At 44.1% G+C, this 21,410-nt stretch overlaps 1 protein-coding gene across 2 annotated transcripts in view; it reads left to right on the forward strand.

The window, feature by feature from the left end:
- Positions 1–21,410, forward strand: part of MCM3AP (minichromosome maintenance complex component 3 associated protein) — a 66,448-nt gene that overhangs the window by 12,411 nt on the left and 32,627 nt on the right. The window contains exons 7-17 of one of the 2 annotated variants that reach the window (XM_066259137.1): positions 825–964; positions 3,711–3,908; positions 4,270–4,538; positions 5,653–5,815; positions 8,032–8,192; positions 8,993–9,234; positions 9,510–9,724; positions 10,793–10,893; positions 18,189–18,320; positions 18,723–18,836; positions 20,119–20,271. In XM_066259137.1, the coding sequence (XP_066115234.1) occupies positions 825–964; positions 3,711–3,908; positions 4,270–4,538; positions 5,653–5,815; positions 8,032–8,192; positions 8,993–9,234; positions 9,510–9,724; positions 10,793–10,893; positions 18,189–18,320; positions 18,723–18,836; positions 20,119–20,271 (1,888 nt within the window). The remainder of the gene's footprint in view (positions 1–824; positions 965–3,710; positions 3,909–4,269; positions 4,539–5,652; positions 5,816–8,031; positions 8,193–8,992; positions 9,235–9,509; positions 9,725–10,792; positions 10,894–18,188; positions 18,321–18,722; positions 18,837–20,118; positions 20,272–21,410) is intronic. The other variant, XM_066259138.1, reaches the window with a different exon arrangement.

The following is a 21,410-nucleotide window of genomic DNA, read 5'->3' on the forward strand; positions in this document are numbered from 1 at the left end:
CCATCAGGAGAGGCAAGCAGACCTTGGGGGTCCTTTTTTTTTTTAAAGTCTTTTATTTATTTATTCATTTTAGAAAGGAGAGAGAGGGGGAGAGAGAGAGAGAGAGAGAGGAGAGAGGAGAGAGAGAGAAGGAGGAGGAGCAGGAAGCATCAACTCCCATATGTGCCTTGACCAGGCAAGCCCAGGGTCTCGAACCGGCGACCTCAGCATTTCCAGGTCAACGCTTTATCCACTGCGCCACCACAGGTCAGGCACCTTGGGGGTCTTTACTGGCCTTGACACCCTGCCCTACAGTGTGATAGGCCATGCTTTTCTTTCCGGAGGCCCAATGTTTTTTGTTTTTTGTTTTTTTTCTCTTGTGGGAGAGACAGAGAGAGTCAGAGAGAGGTACAGATAGGGACAGACAGAAAGGAAGGGAGAGAGATGAGAAACATCAATTCTTTGTTGCGGTTCCTTAGTTGTTCATTGATTGATTTCTCATATGTGCCTTGACCGGGGGCTATAGCAGACTGAGTGACCGCCTTGCTCGAGCCAGCGACCTTGGGCTTAAACTGGTGAACCTTGCTCAAACCAGATGAGCTTGTGCTCAAGCTGGCGACCTCGGGGTCTCAAACCTGGGTCCTCCACATCCCAGTCTGACGCTCTATCCACTGCGCCACTGCCTGGTCAGGCCCAGAGGCCCAATGTCTTAAAATATTTTCTTTTGTGGTTTGTATAATATTTATTTTTACTTTTATTTTTTCTTTTATCATTATGAAAATGAACTTTTCTGAATTCTTAGTAACTATGTGGTATGTTCTTACTGTTTTCTTGACATCATTTAGCTCGGGTGAAAAGAACTGACCTGGACAAAGCGAGCACTTTTGTTGGGACGTGCCCTGACATGTGTCCCGAGAAGGAACGGTACATGCGGGAAACGAGGAGCCAGCTGAGTGTATTTGAAGTGATCCCAGGGACTGACCAGGTGGAGCCCCATGCCCCTTGGGGTCCCTGTAGGCACTTGTCTATAACTCACTGTTGAGCTGGAGGTGGAACTTGCAGGGAGGGAGGCTTATTCTTTCATAATTTCTGTTTATATTGATACCTGATCTGGATGTTTACTTTTTTTAAAGTATGTAACAATCATGTTACATTGTTAATATTGTGAGTGTGTACTAAAGAGTCTTGTGTAAAGTGCTAGGACACAAGGGACCTTAAGGTATAGATTAAAAAACATTTTTGCATTTCTTTTCACAATTTTATTCCTGTCCTTTTCTATGTTTATGTTTTTCACATTTGGGATTATGTTGTAAATATAATTTTGTATGACTTTTTTTTTACTAAAATTATATCATGAGCCTGACCTGTGGTGGCGCAGTGGATAAAGCGTCGACCTGGAATGCTGAGGTCGCTGGTTCGAAACCCTGGGCTTGCCTGGTCAAGGCACATATGGGAGTTGATGCTTCCAGCTCCTCCCCTCCTTCTCTCTCTCTGTCTCTCCTCTCTCTCTCTCTCTCTCTCTCTGTCTCTCCCTCTCCTCTCTAAAATGAATTTAAAAAAAAAGATATTAAAAAAAATTATATCATGATTTTCTTTTGTTAGATGAACTTTTTAAAAGCATTTTTAAATGATGGCAGGTTTTTTTTTTTTTTTTCTGAAGCTAGAAACGGGGAGAGACAGACAGACTCCCGCATGCGCCCAACAGGGATCCACCCGGCATGCCCACCAGGGGCAACGCTCTGCCCACCAGGGGGCGATGCTCTGCCCCTGGGGGGGGGGGTCCGCTCTGCCGCGACCAGAGCCACTCTAGCGCCTGGGGCAGAGGCCAAGGAACCATCCCCAGCACCTGGGCCATCTTTGCTCCAATGGAGCCTTGGCTGCGGGAGGGGAAGAGAGAGACAGAGAGGAAGGAGGGGGGGGGGTGGAGAAGCAAATGTGCGCTTCTCCTATGTGCCCTGGCCGGGAATCGAACCCGGGTCCCCCGCACGCCAGGCCGACGCTCTACCACTGAGCCAACAGGCCAGGGCCTGATGACATGTTTTTTAATTACACAGTTCTGTCAAAACTCCCCACTTTGCAATCATTTGATAGACTTTTTGATTTTTTAATTGTATTAGTAATTCATTTGGGCATGCTATATGTGTATTACTTCTAAAGTGTTTATATTATTTCCTTAAGATCAATTCTAAGAATTAAGTTAGTTAACCCAGAGGGTATGACCTTTTTTCAGGTTCCTGAATATGTGCCTGAGCGAGTTCTCAAATTGTTTCCCTAAAAATCCCCATTTTAGGTCCTTTTAGTCTTTGTTAATTTTGCTTTTGGGCTTTTTCTCCATTCCTGGCTGGTGGTTATATAGCTGTCTTTACCCAACGCAGAGTCCTCAGTCAGGCCTCAACTGTTGTGGCAAGGGCCATGGGCTCTTGCCCCAGGGACAGTGACAGAGTTTGTAGTGGGCCTGTGGCCCTAGGCCACATGTCTTCAGCCTCCTTGCAAGTAGAAGATGCATCTCCAAGCTTTTGGTGGGTAACTGGCCATGGCCCCATCAGGACCCTACTGTCCCCCTCCCCCCTTGTTTCCATTCCATTCCTGGTCTGTGTAGATACAATCTGGTATTTGAACATGGCTAAGACCTTTGAAAGTGCTTTAAAGTCCTTTACCTGCCTGACCTGTGGTGGCGCTGTGGATAAAGCGTCAACCTGGAACACTAAGGTCGCCCGTTCAAAACCCTAGGCTTGCCTGGTCAAGGCACATAAGGGATTTGATGCTTCCTTCTCCTCCCCCCTTTTCTCCCTTCTCTGTTTGTCTTTCTCTCTTCTCTAAAATGAATAAATAAAAATATTAAAAATATGATAAAGTCCTTAATGTGTCACACCCCTGTTCTAGGAGCCAAGCAGTTGTGTCTTCACTTATATTCCTTTCTTTCTTGATGTCTTGGCCACTTATCTTAAAAATATGTTTCTCAGTTTATTTATTTTATTTTATTATTATTATTTTTTGTATTTTTCCAAAGCCAGAAACGGGGAGGCAGTCAGACAGACTCCTGCATGTGCCCGACCGGGATCCACCCGGCACGCCCACCAGGGGGCGATGCTCTGCCTATCCGGGGCGTCGCTCTGTTGCAACCAGAGCATTCTAGCGCCCGAGGCTGAGGCCACAGAGCCATTCTCAGCGCCCGGGCAAACTTTGCTCCAATGGAGCCTTGGCTGTGGGAGGGGAAGAGAGAGACAGAGAGGAAGGAGAGGGGGAAGGGTGGAGAAGCAGACGGACGCTTCTCCTGTGTGCCCTGGCCGGGAATCAAACCCGGGATTCCTGCACGCCAGGCCGATGCTCTACCACTGAGCCAACCGGCCAGGGCCTTTCAATTTATTTTTTGTAATTTAATTTTTTTAAATATATTGCTTTTAGAGAGCGAGAGACATTGGTTTGTTGTTTCACTTACTCATGCATTCGTTGGTTGATTCTTGCATGTGCCCTTACCAGGGACTGAACCTACAACCTTGGTGTATTGGGATGATGCTCTAACCAACAACTATCTGCCCAGGGTCAATATATTTTGTCTCTTAATTTTGATTGCCACCTTCAAACAGAAATTTTACATATAAAATTATATTTTGTAGTATTGATCTTGTATGATTGTGTGTGTGATTTCCCCCCTTATTTTAAGACACAGCTGCTGGGAGGTTGATCCACCACCTGCCACCCAGATGCTTGTCTCCATTCCATGTCTTTAGGTGGACCACGCAGCAGCCGTCAAGGAATACAGCCGCTCCTCAGCTGATCAGGAGGAGCCCCTGCCACATGAGCTGCGGCCCTCAGCAGTGCTTAGCAGGACCATGGACTACCTGGTGACCCAGATTATGGACCAGAAGGAGGGCAACCTACGGGACTGGTACGACTTCCTGTGGAACCGCACACGGGGCATACGGAAGGTATCAACCTCTTTTGATTAGGAAAAGAAAGAACTGTGAATTCTAAGGTGAAAGAGTTTTTGTCGTTTTAGTTACATTTTATCCGTAACAGAAAGTATATTATTACTTAAAATCATTACAAAGTCCTATTAAAATGTTCTTTGTGGGCTTTGTTTCAAATTGAACTATGGGAAATTCAGGTAATAAACATGATTTTTCTAGTAGTTGATCGATTCTCTGCATGGGAATGTGTGCATGGGATCTGTGTATGTGAGACATGTATGCACGTAAGGTGTTTGTGTGCATACAAGTCCACCTGTGCATATGTGAAGTGTGTCATACGTGTGTGCATGTATAATATTCCCCTCTTGCTCGTGGCCAGGACATCACGCAGCAGCACCTGTGTGATCCTGTGACAGTGTCCCTGATTGAGAAATGTGCTCGGCTTCATATCCACTGTGCCCACTTCATGTGTGAGGAGCCCATGTCCTCCTTTGATGCCAAGATCAACAATGAGAACATGACCAAGTGCCTTCAGAGTCTGAAGGAGATGTACCAGGACCTGAGAAACAAGGGCGTGTTCTGTGTCAGCGAAGCTGAGTTCCAGGGTTACAACGTGCTGCTCAATCTCAATAAGGGGGACATCCTAAGGTGAATTTTCAAATTCTGAACTAGTAAGCTGTCTAGAAAGCAAAGTGTAAACAAGAGAAGAGCTGTTGGGATTAGCAGTTGCTGATAGTGCTAAATTGTCTCTGGTCCTTAATGCTGGGATTACAGTAAGAAACCAGGGCTGGTCTGGTCTCTGCATTCTGTTGAACTGAGCCACTGGGAGTAGGATGGGGATGAGCGCTGACAACGGCACATCTTTATTTGGCCCAAAATCCTTCCTGAGAATAATCTCCTTGTCAGCAAGAGAAAACGAGGAAGGAATTGGCCTGGTGAGCAGAATAGGTGAGGGAGTCGGACAGCGATGCCCAGGGTGCCCTGTCAGAGCTGTTAGCAATTTGCTGTATCTAGGCGTGTTTCCTTGTATGTATGTGCACACACATCTCTACCAAGATCTCAGTAGTAGGAGAGGAAAAATGTGTGAAACAAATACTAAGGGTTTGATACTAAGAAAGAATGAATTTTAAATCTGGGTCTATTCAATACAAATATAGATGTGAGAAATATGGCAGAGTCCCCTGTCATTGGTAAACTGGATTTGATGACAACTGGTATCTCCAAGGTCCCCTTAATAAAGCTGAAACTCTTTTTTAACTTAGTATTTTTTTCCAAGAACCTTGTCAGAGAATGTTTAGAGGTGTGATTGATTATACGTTTTAAAATTAAGCCTTGGAGGAAAACTTGTCCTGGAAAGTGGCTGTGTAGTCTTTGCATTTGTGTTGGCCATGTGTCCTCCATGTTGAATAATTAGTCAAATCAGTTTATTTTAAACAAAACAAAGTTAAATTTTGTTTCTTATGCATTGTCATCAAACAGCTGGCTGCTAGTTGAAATTAAAGTATCTCTTAGGTAGTCCATTCTTAAATTGTTGTTTGAATTTACTTCCTTTATTCATCATCTTAAAATGTTTTTACCAATCTGGCCTAAGATTGGCAGTTTTGAAATTAGGAAACAGTGAGTGTAATGGCACATGTCACCATTAGGACTCCCTTTATCAGTATGGTTGAAATCTAGTTTCTTATCACATCTGGTTTTGTGGATAGTTTGTAGAACTAATTAAAAATAAAATTTAATCTCTTTTATCTCCATTTGTTAACAGAGAAGTACAGCAGTTTCATCCAGCTGTTAGAAACTCCCCTGAGGTGAAATTTGCTGTTCAGGCTTTTGCTGCACTGAACAGTAATAATTTTGTGAGGTTTTTCAAACTGGTCCAGTCAGCGTCTTACCTGAACGCTTGTCTTTTACATTGTTACTTTAATCAGGTAAGTAATGTCACTGTACTTTCAGAATTAGAACAAAGCAGGCTGCTTCTGTTTTAAGTGTTTTTGTATTCCATGAACATTTCAGGCAGGTCCTGGGCTATAATTTGCACACAGCCCTCTGGCGGCCTCCCAGGATCACTGATGTTATCCCATTTTATAGGGGTTGGCATCTTTGATCATTGAAGGCAATGAAAAATACTGTTCTTATGGTTCAGATAAGAGAACTCTCTTTAGAACCATGTAACTAGTTTCTAGCACTTGATCTTCACTGGAAGAAAAAAAATAAAAAAATAAAAATCTGCACACACTAAGCCTCTAAGAAATTCTCAGTGTTATTAATTTACATTTCTAGAGTGATCCTGATGAAGCTAAATGCATTTCAATAAATATCTCAGGTCATTGCTCTTTGTTGGTATTATGCTGTGCTCTGGAGTTACAAAGGCAGGCCTGGGGCTTTGCTTAGAGTGTGAGCCCCTGGCCTCAGACTCTCTAGTGAGGTTTTCAGCCCCAGACCGAGGGCACTTGGGAATGATTACAGAGCAGCTCACATGTACCTCACAGTGTACATGCTATGCTGCTCCCCCAGCCGCAGGGGTGGAGGATGCCACCAACAGGAGTCCTTGCTGAGAGCCCTTGGGGCCAACTGGATGCGGAGGAGGCTGCTCAGGACATCACAGGGACCTGCTGGCTGGTTCTTGTAACTCCAGGTCATTTTTCTTCTTTGGTCACACACCAAGTTCTCCTGTAAACAGTGACTACACAGTCACATCCCAGGCAGAGAATCTTGTATAAGTGTGTACATCGTCAGATCTGATAATTGCCAACAACTGAAATTCTGGCACAAATGAAGATTTCTAATGATGTCCCTCACTTGGGGAACTTTGTGCTTTTGATAAAGAAAACTAAGGATATACACACTGTCCCTTGTCCCCAGGACCATCATCCCTGGTTCCTCCTTGATTAGCTCCTGCTGTAGTGGTGCCTCCTATTCTCCAAGCCCCATACCCTCCTGCCTCAGGGTTTCTGTACTTCCTGTTCTCACTGCTCTTTCTTTTCATAGAATCACATAGGGCCGCCACCTCTAAGTCTTGGTATGGCTGCCACCTTCTTGGCTGGGCCTACCCTGCCCTCCTCTGCCTTTCTCTTTATTGCAGTGTCATCATTAAATATACTATATATTTTACATGTTCAATTTATTCAGTGCTGGTCTCTCCCTAACACATTAGCTACATGGGGGACAGGGATTTTTTTCTTTTTTTTTTTTTGCACAGAGACACAGAGGGACAGATAGAGACAGACTTACACAGGAAGAGAGAGAGATGAGAAGCATCAAGTCTTCATTGTGGCACTTCAGTTGTTTATTGATTGCTTTCTCCTATGTGCTTTGACTGGGGGGCTACAGCAGAGCAAGGGACTCCTTGCTCAAGCCAGCAACCTTGGGCTTCAAGCCAGTGACCTTTGGACTCAAGCCAGTGACCATGGGTCATGTCTATGATCTCACACTCAAGCTGCTGAGCCCGTGCTCAAGCTGGATGAGCTGACAAGCTCAGGGTCTTGACCTGGGTCCTCTGCATCCCAGTCCAATGCTCTATCCACTGCTCCACTGCCTGGTCAGGCAGGGATTTTGTTTTCATTGTTGTAGTCTCAGCATTAACAATGCCAGGGTAAGGTAAACACTTGATAAATAGTGGTTGAATTAAAGAACACTGAGAAAAGCCACCCAGAGTCTTACCACCCCGTACAGGTTTTGTTATCATTTTCCTGGTTTTCCTTTGTCTTCTTTTTTTAAAGCACTTGTTACAGTTCTATGAAACAATTTTGTCTCTGACTCAATTTTGTATTATCTATTTTTCAGTGCTATTCCATTGTCATTGTGATAATTTTTAGCAGCTACACAGTTTTTCATTGAATGTATGCTGCACAGTTTCCTTTTGTTGCCCCACTGTGGGGCAGTTTTGTTTTCTAGTTTCCCTTACAAATAAGGCGTTCAGGCTGAACCTTTTCTGCATATGAAATTGGTTCCTTTGCATGCATTCCTGGGCATCTTCCCTTGAGCAGATGGCCTTAGATCACCAAGCCTGGGACTCATACCATAGCGCCAGATTGCTTTCCAGAAGGACTGAGCTACAGCAGGAACCCTGTCCTCTATGCCAGCCTTTCTATGGTCCTGGGGCGACTGACCCTTTGAGATGGCAATAACTGGCTTCTTCTTTCAGATCCGCAGGGATGCTCTTCGGGCACTCAATATTGCATACACGGTGAGCACACAGCGATCCACCGTCTTTCCTCTGGATAGTGTGGTGCGCATGCTGCTCTTCAGGGATGGCGAAGAGGCCAGTGACTTCCTCAACTACCATGGCCTCACTGTTTCTGATGGGTGAGATCTGGGGGTGGAACTGCAGGGCTTTTCTTGTTCCCTTTTTATCTTAATTCTGATAAAGGGCTGGGAAGTGCTGTCAACATTCTAGGCCCTGGAGAGAGCACATTTTGTGTGCTGCTTCCTTGGTGTACATAGTAAGGGTCAGAGGGACTGAAGAACGTCCCCAGGTCACATGGTGCTTGTCAGCAGATTGGGTTCAGACCTAGTTCTTTGTGACTCTAAAATCACTGCTTTTTTACAAGTTATGGAGAATTAAAGGTAAAGGGTAGGGCCTCCTTGTTCTGTGCCTTGAGGATGGCCTCTGCTGACCTGTGACAGGCCACCGTCCATCTCTGATGGTCCAGACAAGTGCCAGTGGGCCAGGCCAGAGGCCTCTCTGCTTGAATTCTGAGTGTTTTGAGAACCTGACGAGGTTTGTCAGCCCTTTCCCAGAAAATGGCATCATGATACAAAACATGTCAGGCACTCCCTGAGCTAAGTTTTCCAACCTGTCCCTGCTCCAACTTTACTGCCTGGGTGTGGCCTGTAGTCCTGTCCTCATGGGGATGTGGCAGCTTTGAAGGGAACCAGTAGCATGTAGGTGTGTGCTGCTCCACGTGTGGCTGTTAACAGGCCAGGTGGCTCCTGTGTAGGCTGGCAGCACAGCAGTGGGTGCTGCCTCCCTCCTGATTTCCACGTGGCTGTGTGGTGACTCAGTGACGGGGATGGGACTTCTAGGGTTATTGCCGGGTACTGAGAAGTCAAGGCTGGCCTCTCACCTGTGATGCCTCTCTGTGGATTCTTTGTGGTCTGGGTAGCTGTGTCGAGCTGAACCGGTCCTCATTCTTGGAGCCAGAGGGATTATTGAAGGCCAGGAAGTCGGTGTTTATTACCAGGAAGCTGACGGAGTCAGTTGGGGAAATTGTGAATGGAGGGCCATTACCCCCCGTCCCTCGTCATATCCCCGTGTGCAGCTTCAACTCCCAGAACAAGTACGTCGGGGAAAGCCTGGCTGCAGAGCTGCCTGTGGGCACTCAAAGACCCGGCTTGGATGCCACAGGTAAGTGGAACTGCAGTTGGGTGATGGAACTGGCTACTTGCCCCTCTAGGATACCTCTTGGGAGCCAAAAGCATCTGTCTCATTTTGAGGTCCAGTGTGCAGGTATAGATGTCAGCTCTGCTCAGGAGTTTTACCCTGAGATCAGCCTGAAAGGCTACTTTGCATCATGATGCTTGGTTCTCACGCTAAAGCTCAGGGAGGATGACTAGTTTTCCAAGTCACTCTGGGTGGCCTGGAGTTTGTCCTCTGTGCCCATGGTTCCTGTTCTCTTCCAGGTAGGGGGAGAGGAGAGGAGCCTGGTACTGAGGCAGATGCATTCCCACCGGCCCTCCTCCAGTCTCTTCCTGTCCCAGCATCTACCCTGGCCTCTCTGTCTCACCACCTAGCACCCACGCCGAGTGAGGCATCCAGCCTCTTCCCACCCCTTGTGCAGCCCCCTGTGCAGCCAGAGGTTCTTCCTGCAAAGCCTGAGGCTGTGTACTCTGACACGGTAAGGAGTCTTCCAGATCAGGCTCCAAGGAGTCTGTTGTGCACAAACTGTCCAGCAGCACCTGATGTCCAATCTGACCATTGTCTGTAGACCAAACCTAAGTTGGTTACACACATGACCTTAGAATGTTCTGATCCAGCCATGACATGTCTCACTTTGGGACCTGGCCCATAAGACTTGAGTCTGTGTCTCAGACAAGGAGCCTGAGTTTCTGAGAGCAGGGATGATGTGCAGGTTTCTAGCTTGTTGCCCCTGTCTCTCTTTGAAAGGTCACAGGTGAAACTGGAGAATGAGCTAAAGGGTTTTTATGAACCTAATGCTGATGCTAAAATAAGTGTTGCCCTGCATCAAGTGCTTCCTGTGCCTAGGGCTCTACAGACATGTAATGTCCATGGTCGTATTGTCCCAACGCCATCCTATGCCCCCACGGGTCTGCTCCAAATGGTGTTCAACACAACACACATTTGAAAGCTAGTGGACATGGGACCATGGGTAACACCAAATGCCTACTGACAGGTGTGCCCCTGTGGTCAGTGTATCAACTGACAGACATGTCCCTGGGGTTGAATAGAATCTGTTCACCACATAGGTTTTGGGACTGTCTTGCCACCTGTTGCTTGGACAGGTGCTGGGCACTACCCTAGCCAGGGGATCAGGGAGAGCTGAGGGGGAACACGAAAAATGGCCACAGACACTGAGCATGTTTGATGTGGGGGAGTGGCACTGGGGTCCTTTGAACAGTCATACTTGAGCAGGTAACAGGGTTGCCATCCTCTCCAAAAGCATCTCTTCTGTTCATTAGCAGGAAGTCTTTCCAGAAACAGCGTAATTAACCCCGTATGAAAGTCATTAAAACATCTTCAAACAGTGTCCATAGATAACGTCTTGATGGGATTTCTGCCCTGGACAGGATGTTACATGAGAACTTGATGGTTCTGTGAAGGGTTTCAGTGCACTTAGGCTGTGAAGACTTCAGTGTGGAGTCAGATTGTTTGCTGATAAATTCCATCTGGATTGAGGCAGTGTTACTGCCAGCATGCCTGACCTTCCTATCTGACCTCTCTTTAGGACCTGGTGCAGGTCGTAGATGAGCTCATTCAGGAGGTTCTTCAGAGGGATTGTGAGGAGGTTGGTGCTGCTGGGGCGGCCTTCGCAGCCACAGCTCTGGGGTAAGTGGGGCACCGCTTCCGCTCTGAAGCTGTCTGTACTCCCTAGGGCATACTCGGTCCTTCCTCCAGACGTTTCCCCTCATAAAGCTGCTCTTGGTCTTCACCAAGAAATTGCAGCTTCCCATTTATATAGGCTCGACTATTGGTCTGTTCTCTGGGTATAATTCTTCATGTTTCTGACCAGTTTGTCATTGGCATAGTAGTTTCCATTTGTGTTTGCTGTTTGAGCAACATTAGGTTTATTAAAGGTGTAAATTAAAAAAAAATTTTTAAACATGGCTTAAAATTCTAGTAAAGTTAATTTTAGTTCATTCTCTATTAAAAATTAAAAACACCCAGCCTGACCCGTGGTAGCATAGTGGATAGAGTGTTGACATGGGATTCTGAGGTCCCAGGTTTGAAACCCTCAGTTGCCAGCTTGAGCACAGGCTCACCAACTTGAGTGCAGGGTCACCAGCTTGAATGTGGGATCATCAACATAATCTCATGGTTGTTGGCTTAAGCAAGGTCACTGGCTTGAGCCCAAGGTCGCTGACTTGAGCAAGGGGTCATTGGGTTGGATAGAGTCCTGTGGTCAAGGCATATATGAGAAGCTATCAGTGAACAACTAAGATGCCACAACTACGAGTTCATACGTCATCTCTTTCCCTTCCTGTCTCTGTCACTCTCATGTGCAAAAAAACCCCAAAAAACTCTTGAAGACTTGACTTGGGGTGGTGAGCACTTAACCCTTTGAGTAGTATGAACAGTCATGTACGTCCTCGTGCCTCCTGACCATCCAGAGTATGATTGTACAAAAATTTTTATTTTAAAAATGTGTAAAGCAACATTAAAAAAAGGCAAATGTAGCCCTGGCCGGTTGGCTCAACGGTAGAGCGTCGGCCTAGCGTGCGGAGGACCCGGGTTCGATTCCCGGCCAGGGCACATAGGAGAAGCGCCCATTTGCTTCTCCACCCCTCCGCCGCGCTTTCCTCTCTGTCTCTCTCTTCCCCTCCCGCAGCCAAGGCTCCATTGGAGCAAAAATGGCCCGGGCGCTGGGGATGGCTCTGTGGCCTCTGCCCCAGGCGCTAGAGTGGCTCTGGTCGCAATATGGCGACACCCAGGAGGGTCGCAACATGGCGACGCCCAGGATGGGCAGAGCATCGCCCCCTGGTGGGCAAAGCGCCCCCCCCTGGTGGGCGTGCCGGGTGGATCCCGGTCGGGCGCATGCGGGAGTCTGTCTGACTGTCTCTCCCTGTTTCCAGCTTCAGAAAAGATGAAAAAAAAAAAAAAAAAAAAAAGGCAAATGTAAGTTCTTGTTTCCATAAGTTGGTTATCAAACATGATTTTAAGTTAATAAAATTAACTGAAACTAATTTCATTTTTTTTTTATTTATTTATTCATTTTAGAGAGGAGAGGGAGAGACAGAGAGAGAGAGGAGAAACAGAGAGAGAGAAGGGGGGAGGAGCTGGAAGCATCAACTCCCATATGTGCCTTGACCAGGCAAGCCCAGGGTTTCGAACCAGCCACCTCAGCATTTCTAGGTCGACGCTTTATCCACTGCACCACCACAGGTCAGGCCTAATTTCATTTTTTGAAAAAAACCCATTTTTAGGGGTCAGCGGGCATGAAAAAAACTCACTACTCCAAGGGTTAATACAATATACAAATGATGTATTACAGAATTCTGTACCTAAAACCTATATAATTTTATTAACTGTCATCTCAATAAGTTTAATAAAAATAAATATTTAAAGCCCCCCCAAATTAAAAATAATCACTTTGATCATAGATTAAATTTCAGTTTATAAATTTTGCAGATTAAATCTCTTTAAACATTTCAAACTACAGTTATAAATTTTATGTATATATTTGGTTCTAATACTTCAAACATAGTCTTAATAAATTTAATTAAAATCTAAGCAACTTTTGGAAAGTTGGTTAAAATCTAATTTAGTAAATTGGGCTTTTTTTTTTTTTTCCTTTTTTTTGTATTTTTCCGAAGCTGTAAACGGGGAGAGGCAGTCAGACAGACTTCCACATGCGCCCGACCGGGATCCACCCGGCACGCCCACCAGGGGCGATGCTCTGCCCCTCCGGGGCATCGCTCTGTCGAGACCAGAGCCACTCTAGCGCCTGGGGCAGAGGCCAAGGAGCCATCCCCAGCGCCCGGGTCATCTTTGCTCCAATGGAGCCTTTGGCTGCTGGAGGGGAAGAGAGAGACAGAGAAGAAGGAGAGGGGGAGGGGTGGAGAAGCAGATGGGCGCTTCTCCTGTGTGCCCTGGCTGGGAATCGAACCCGGGACCCCTGCACGCCGGGCCGACGCTCTACCACTGAGCCAACCGGCTAGGGCCAAATCGGGCTTTAAGATTTCAAAAGTCCTAGTATATACATAAAGTGACACAAGGATAAAGTATTATTTCACCTGTATAAATGTGTAATGTAGATTATACAAAAGGATCAATCTTTTCAATAGATTTTATTTATTTTTTTTAAGTGAGAGAAGAGCAGATAGACATATTTCCACATGTACCCTGACTGAGATCCACCCAGCAACTCTGGGGCTGATGCTCGAATCAACCGAGTTATTTTTAGCACCTGAGGCTGATGGTCAGACCAATCAGCTATCCTCAGTGCCCAGTGCCACGCTCAAACCAGTCCAGCCACTGGCTGTGGGAGGGGAAGAGGTAGAGAGGGGGAGGGGGAGGGGAAGAGAAGTAGATGGTCATTTCTCATGTGTATCCTGACCAGGAATTGAGTCCAGGACATCCATACACTAGGCTGACGCTCTATCCACTGAGCCACTGGCCAACGCTGATTCATTTTTTTATACTGAAATTATGTATACATACTTTCTTGATGGAACTAAACATAAATGGTTTACATGGGCTTACTTTGTGTGTGTGTGTGTGTGTGTGTGTGGTAAAATATACATAATAAAATTTATCATTTAACAAATTTTAAATGTACTATCTAATGGTGCTAAATACATTAATAATGTTGTGTATCCATCATCACTGTTTCCAGAACTTTTTCATCATCCCGAACAGAAACTATGCCACTAAACAATAATTTGCCATTCTTCTCTTTCTTTCCCCAGGATCTGGTAACCTCTGTTCTAATTTCTTTATGAATTTGCCTCTGTTAGGTACCTCGTATAAGTACAATTATAACTATTTGTCTTTTTGTGTCTGTTTTTTTCCTGATACAAAAATGCCTTCAAGGTTCGTCTATGTTGTAGCTTGTGTTAACATTTCACTCTTTTTTATGGCTGAGTAGTACTCCATTAAACATATATATATATATATATATACACACACACACACACACACACATACACATATATATACATCACATTTTTAAAAAATTCATCTGTTGATGGACCCTTGGGTTATTTCTACCTTTTGGCTTTTGCAAATAATGATTCTATGAACATGGATATGCAAATAATGGAGTCTCTGCTTTCAGTTCTTACCAGTAAATGCCTAGGAGTGAAATTGCTGGGTCATATTATCTCTTCTTAATATTTTGAGAAACCACCAAACTATTTTCCACAGTAGCTGCACCATTTTACATTCTCATCAGCAGTGTGCAAAGGGTCTGGTTTCTCTGTGTTTTTGCCCACGCAAAAACATAGCCAGTGGCTCGATTGATGCTTCTGGTTGTTGTTTTTTTTTAAATAATAACCGTCATAACGGATGTGAAGTGGTATCTCGTAGTTCTGGTTTGTATTTCCCTAATGACTAATGATGTCATTGAACATCTTTTTTAATGTGCTTATTGGCCATCTGTGTATCTTGTTAAGAAAACTGTGTATTCAAGTCCTTTGTTCATTTTTGTATTGTGTTTTGTTTTGTTTTTGAGTTGTAATTCCTTTATGTTGCGGTTATTGATTCCTTATCAGATGAATGACTTACAAATATTTTTTCTCTTTTGTGGATTATCTTTTCACTCTCTTGATAGTATCCTTTGATTCACAAAAGTTTAAAATTTTTATTACACAATAAAATTTATCACAAATAGTCTAAATTACTTTTCCTTTTGTTCAGCTTTTGGTGTCATATATAAGAAATCTTTGCCAAATCCAATGTTTTGAAATATTTCCCTTATGTTTTTTTCTAAGAGTTTTGTAGCTTTAGCTTTTAAGTTTAGGTCTTTGATCCATTTTTATTTCATTTTTATATTATATATAGTAAAGATAGGGATCCAATGTTCTTTCGTATATGGGTATCTAGGTTTCCCAGTACCAATTGTTAAAAAGACTGTTAATTTTCACTGAGTGGTTTTTGAAACTTGGTGAAAATCAGTTCATCATATATGTGAGGGTTTACTTCTGGGCTCCTTATTTCTTTCCATTGGCCGCCTGTTTTTGTGTATCACACTAACAGTTTTGGTTACTGTAGCATTGTAGTAAGTTGTAGTAAGTTTTGAATTCACAGAGTGTGAGTCCTTCAACTTTGTTTCTTCTTTTCAAGATTTTTTTGCTATTTGATGTCCTTTGTAATTCTATATGAGTTTTAGGATGGATTTGTCTATTTCTGTAAAAAAATGCTCTTAGGATTTTTATAGTGATTACATTAAATCTATACATTAAGTTGAGTAGTATTAACATCTTAACAATATTAAGTCTTCCAATTCATGAACATAGGATATCTTTCCATTTGTGTAGGCAGCCTTAATTTCTTTCAGCAGTGTTTTATAGTTTTTATTTTACAAGTCTTTCATCTTCTTGGTTAAATTTAATTATTCTTTTTGTTGTTATTGCAAATGAAATTATTTTCTTAATTTCATTTTCAGTATGTTCAATGCTAGTATCTAGTAATGTCATTAATTTTTTTTTTTTTTTTACAGAGACAGAGAGAGAGATAGGGACAGACAGACAGGAACAGAGAGAGATGAGAAGCATCAATCATTAGTTTTTTTGTTGCGACACCTTAGTTGTTCATTGATTGCTCTCTCACATGTGCCTTGACCGTGGGCCCTCAGCAGACCAAGAACCCCTTGCTTGAGCCAGCAAACTTGGGTCCAAGCTGGTGAGCTCTGCACAAACCAGATGAGCCCGTGCTCAAGCTGGCGACCTTGGGGTCTCGAACCTGGTTCCTCCACATCCCAGTCCAACGCTCTATCCACTGCGCCACCGCCTGGTCAGGCAATGTCATTAATTTTTTAAGTATTGATCCTTATATTTCATACTTGCTGAACTTTTACTTACAAGTTCTAATACGTTTTGAGTGATTCCTTAGGATTTTCTATATATAAGATCATGTCATCTGTGAATAGATATAGTTTTCTTTTTTCCAATTTGGATGTTTTTACTTTTCTTGTTTAATTGTCTTGGCTATAACTTCCAGTATGGTGAAGTAAAAAGGCAAAGGTGGGCATTCTTGTCTTGGTCTTGATCTTAGAGGAGAAGCTTTCATTCAGTCTTTTACCACTAAATATGTTAGCTGTGGGTGTTATGTTGAGGGGGTTTGCTTCTATTCCTAATTTATTGAGTATTTTTGTCATGAAATGCTGTTGAATTTTGTCAGATGTTCCTTCTGCATCAGTTGAGATGATCATTTTTTTTTCCCCATTACTGTGGTTGTATTATTTTTATTTGTTGAATCATCCTTGTATTCTAGGAATAAATCTCACTTGGTAATGTTGTATAATCCTTTAATATACTGTTGACCCTTGAACAACGCTGGGGTTGAGGTGCCAATCCCCACATAATCCAAAATTTGTATTTTTCTGAAGTTGGAAATGGGGAGGCAGTCAGACAGACTCCCGCATGCGCCCGACCGGGATTCACCTGGCACGCCCACCAGGGGGCAATGCTCTGCCCATTTGGGGCATCGCTCCATTGCGACCAGAGCCATTCTAGCGCCTGAGGCAGAGGCCATGGAGCCATCCTCAGCGCCCAGGCCAACTTTGCTCCAATGGAGCCTTGGCTGCGGAAGGGGAAGAGAGGGACCGAGAGGAAGGAGAGGGGAGAGGGGTGGAAAAGCAGATGGGCGCTTCTCCTGTGTGCCCTGACCGGGAATTGAACTCAGGACTCCTGCACGCCAGGCTGACGCTCTACCACTGAGCCAACCGGCCAGGGCCCTGCATATAACTTTTGATTCCCCAAAACCTTTAGTTGGCCTTTTGCATCTGCAGATTCAACCAAACTCAGATCAAAAAGAGTAGTTTTGATTCCTGGACAGGATTGTAAAAATACTGTTTACATTTTCAATCAGATGTAAAACCTGTGGATACAAACGATTATTTACTGGAAATAAAAGTCTGTATGTAAGTGGATCTGTGTAGTTTAAACTTGTGTTGTCAACTGTATTGCTTAATTGGTTTGCTAGTATTTTGTTCAGGATTTTTACATCACTATCCATAAGATTTATTGGTTTGCAGTTTTATTGTAGGGTCTTTGACTTTAGTATATCATGTGAGGGCAATGCTGGCTTCATAGAAATGTTAGGAAGTATTGCTTCTGAAGCTTTTTTTGAAGAGTTTGAAAAGAGTTGGTACTAGTGCTTCTTTAAGGAATTAGTATAATTTATCAGTGAAGTCATCTGGTCATTGGCTTTTCTTTGCTGTATGTGTTTTTTTTTTTAAGATTTTATTTATTGATTTTTAGAGAGAGACGAGGTGAGCAGCAAGAAGCATCAACTCATAGTTGCTTCTTGTATGTGTCTTGACTGGGCAAGCCTGGGGTTTTGAACTGGCGACCTCAGCATTATAGTTGGAGACTTGATCTCCTGCACCACCACAGGTCAGGCAGGAGTGTTTTGTTTTGTTTTTTTGTTTTTGTTTTTTTGTGACAGAGACAGAAGAGAGGGACAGACAGACAGGAAGGGAGAGAGATAAGCATCAATTCTTCATTGCGGCACCTTAGTTGTTCAGTGATTGCTTTCTCATATGTACCTTGACTGCAGGGCTACAGCAGAGCAAGTGACCCCTTTCTCAAGCCAGTGACCTTGGGTTCAAGCTGGTGAGCTGTGCTCAAACCAGATGAGCCTGTGCTTAAGCTGGTGACCTCGGGGTCTCGAACCTGGGTCCTCTGCGTCATAGTGGGACACTATCCACTGCGCCACCGCCTGGTCAGGCAGGAGTGGTTTTTGAAAATTGTTTCAATCTCTTTACTAGTTGTAGGTGTATTTGGTTTTCCTATTTACTCATGAGTCATTTTTGATTATTATATGTTTCTAACCATGGGTTTAATTTTTATGCTAAAAGCCAAATAAGTCATTTTTTCCTTGCCAGTGTTAGAAGTTTAGTTATGTGGTTTGCTTGGCTTTCATTTATTAATTTAGAATGATATCTGCTTTGTTCTGTCTAGTGTTTCCAATGCTGCTATGGAGGAATTGTTAACAGCTGCAACCACAGGCATTTTGAGACACATCGCAGCTGAAGAAATGACTAAGGAAAGGGAGCGAAAGGAGGAGGAGAGGAGGCAGGCTGAAGAGGAGAGGTTAGTGTGTCTCATCCATGTATGTACATGGGGGTCAGAGTGTGTGGACAGAGGAGAGAACTCAAGCAGGCCTACGATGCTCTTGCTGCTGATGTCCACTGCATCAGACCTGAGGCTCGCCCCGCACCCTCATCCACTTCGACCCAGGGAGTGGATGGGGGTTGAGGCTACACCCACCTTGTGAGCAGCAGCCCTTCTCTGCTGAGGCTGGGAGAGGGTGGTGGTCATGGGTGCTGGGGTGGGGTCAGCCATGTGATCTGTGTCTGGTGGGATCAGAGGGTTAGGCCTGCCAACTCAGGCAGCACAACTCAAATCCCCATTTGCAAGGTTATGCAGTGTGATGTCACTAAGTTTTATTCTTAAACATCACTCTTGTGCTTAATTCTTTTTTTAAACATTTAGGTTGAAACAAGAAAGAGAACTAATGTTAACTCAGATGAGTCGGGCTCTGGCTGCAGAGTTGACAGAACTGGTGGTGATGGAATGTGTGAGGGAAACGTGCTCCCAGGAGTTGAAGTAAGTGAAGTGCTGTGTCCTGCAGTGTGAGAGAAATGGTCCAGCAGGAGGGAGGAGGGTCATTCTGGCCCTGTGGTCAGGCTGGTGCAGCGCAGGCTAGCTAGGTTTCACTTTGACAAGGAGCACACACATCTTTGGATGGCCAAACACTAGCACATCATCCCTGTATGTTTGTTGCCTCCAGAGAGGGCCTCATTTTCACTTTTATCTTCATTGTGGACCCTGCCCTGGGTGTGGGGATGTGTATGCAAGAGAATTTACCAGCAGTCTTCAAGTTACTTATCATTAGTTTTTCTCAAGTAGGAGATCCTTCTCTTGTTTCATATGTTAAAATACTTCTTGGTGCTATCTCACTTAAGAGCTTTATTGATTTCCATGCCAAGCTTCAGGGAAGACAGAGGTTCAGTTGTTCAGGTAAATCTGTCCTCATGCTTAAGGTCTTCGAGATAGCCTTTAAGGAGATGGATTTCTTAGTACTGAACTGACCACAGCTCCCAGTGTAAATGGGGAACAGAGCCCGAAGGCAGAAGTGTGTTGTTTCATTACTATTTCTTTCCATCTCTATTCATTGGAAATCTATTTCCTCATTTACTATAAGTAATAGACCTCACAAATTATGGATATATGTCTTTTCTTAATCCCAGGAAAGGGATATTAGGAGATAGATAAACCCAAGATTCATTGATGGGCAGGGAACATGATGTTCTCCTTGCTTCCAGGAGACTGAACCTCACCCAAGAGGGTGGGTGTTGGAAATGGGTTATTGCCTGTTTAAGCTACTTCCATTTTGTGACTAAATTATTTGATACAGTTCCTTGCTCTCTTGGTTAATAGAATTTTGTAAAAATCTCTCTTATAGATCCTGGTTTGTCTGTGGCCCACCACTGTATGACCGCAGGCTGCCAGTTGTATACTTGAGACACTTCTAAATGCAATCATCAAATACTGCTAAGATGTCTTAATGGTCATTTAAAGAACTAAACTTTTTAACCATTTTATTAAGTAAGGTTTATTTCTGGATTATTTCCAAGGGCCCCATTGGACCTGTAATCTAGTACCCTGTACCATTCTTGTTATTTTTTTTCTGTTATGTTTGTTGTTTGGTGATTCTTTCCAGATGGCTATACATTACGTAAAATGAAAATCTTAAGCTTCTCTTGTAGCAAAGACATAATTATGTTTCAATCCAAAGGATGTGGACTCTTGTACTTTTAAGGCGAGCTTTTACTGTGTGTGGGCCCTGGGTGTAGTGTTCTCACATGCTGATGGCCCTGTTCCCTAGGAGTGCAGTGGAGACAGACCAGAGGGTCCGAATGGCCCGCTGCTGTGAGGACGTTTGTGCCCATCTAGTGGACTTGTTTCTTGGAGAGGAGATTTTCCAGACTGCAAGGGAGACCCTCCAGGAACTTCAGTGCTACTGCAAGTATCTTCAGAGGTGAGTCACATGCTCTTACAGATAAAATCCATGCAGGAGTCTTTTACAATGATTATACTTTCAGATATGATCAGTTATGTACATGCAGAGATGTAGACACACACATCACATTCCTTCCTAAAGGGTATAATGTAAGGATAAAATAAGAGGATAAGTAAGGAATTAGATTGGGGTGGGATTGTTCTGTATTTGGCAAATATACTGCTCACAAAAATTGGGATATTTCAAAATGAATATGAAGCTATAAAATATCCCCTAGTTATTGTGAACAGTATATTATAGGTTGTTTTCTGTTATTTACCCATTGTACTAGATACAGGGAGATGGTTATGAACAGGTGAAACAAATAGCTGTGTGCTAACATAATTTATAATAAAAAAGGAATTCTTAGAGAAATGTATATAACATAGGAGCAGTGTATAGTCAAATAGGTTGTTTTGGAGATAACACTAAAAAAAAGGAACGTAACAACACTCAGCACAGTGGTTACTTTGGGGAACAAAAAGGGGTGTGACTGAGCAGGGTCCACAGGTGTCATGGGTGCTGCTTCTCTACTGGGTGGAAGAACATGGGTGTTTGATTCATCGTTAATCTTTAAAGTGGGTGTATATGTGTTACATGTTTGTTTGTTTTTTGGGTTTTTTTTGTATTTTTCTGAAGCTGGAAACGGGGAGAGACAGTCAGACAGACTCCTGCATGTGCCCGACCGGGATCCACCTGGCACGCCCACCAGGGGCAACGCTCTGTCCACCAGGGGGCGATGCTCTGCCCCTCCGGGGCGTCACTCTACCGCAACCAGAGCCACTCTAGCGCCTGGGGCAGAGGCCAAGGAGCCATCCCCAGCGCCCGGGCCATCTTTGCCCCAATGGAGCCTTGGCTGCGGGAGGGGAAGAGAGAAACAGAGAGGAAGGAGGGTGGGGGGGTGGAGAAGCAAATGGGTGCTTCTCCTATGTGACCTGGCCGGGAATTGAACCCGGGTCCCCTGTACGCCAGGCCGACGCTCTACCGCTGAGCCAACCGGCCAGGGCCTGTTACATGTTTTGTATGGTAATTCAGTTCATGTAAAATTTAAGTAATACTGGTCTTGGCAGTTACAGCGATATGAAAGGGAACATGGTAAGCTGTGAGTCTCCATTCCA

The sequence above is a fragment of the Saccopteryx bilineata genome, chromosome 2 (genome assembly GCF_036850765.1).
Source record: "Saccopteryx bilineata isolate mSacBil1 chromosome 2, mSacBil1_pri_phased_curated, whole genome shotgun sequence".
NCBI lineage: Eukaryota > Metazoa > Chordata > Mammalia > Chiroptera > Emballonuridae > Saccopteryx > Saccopteryx bilineata.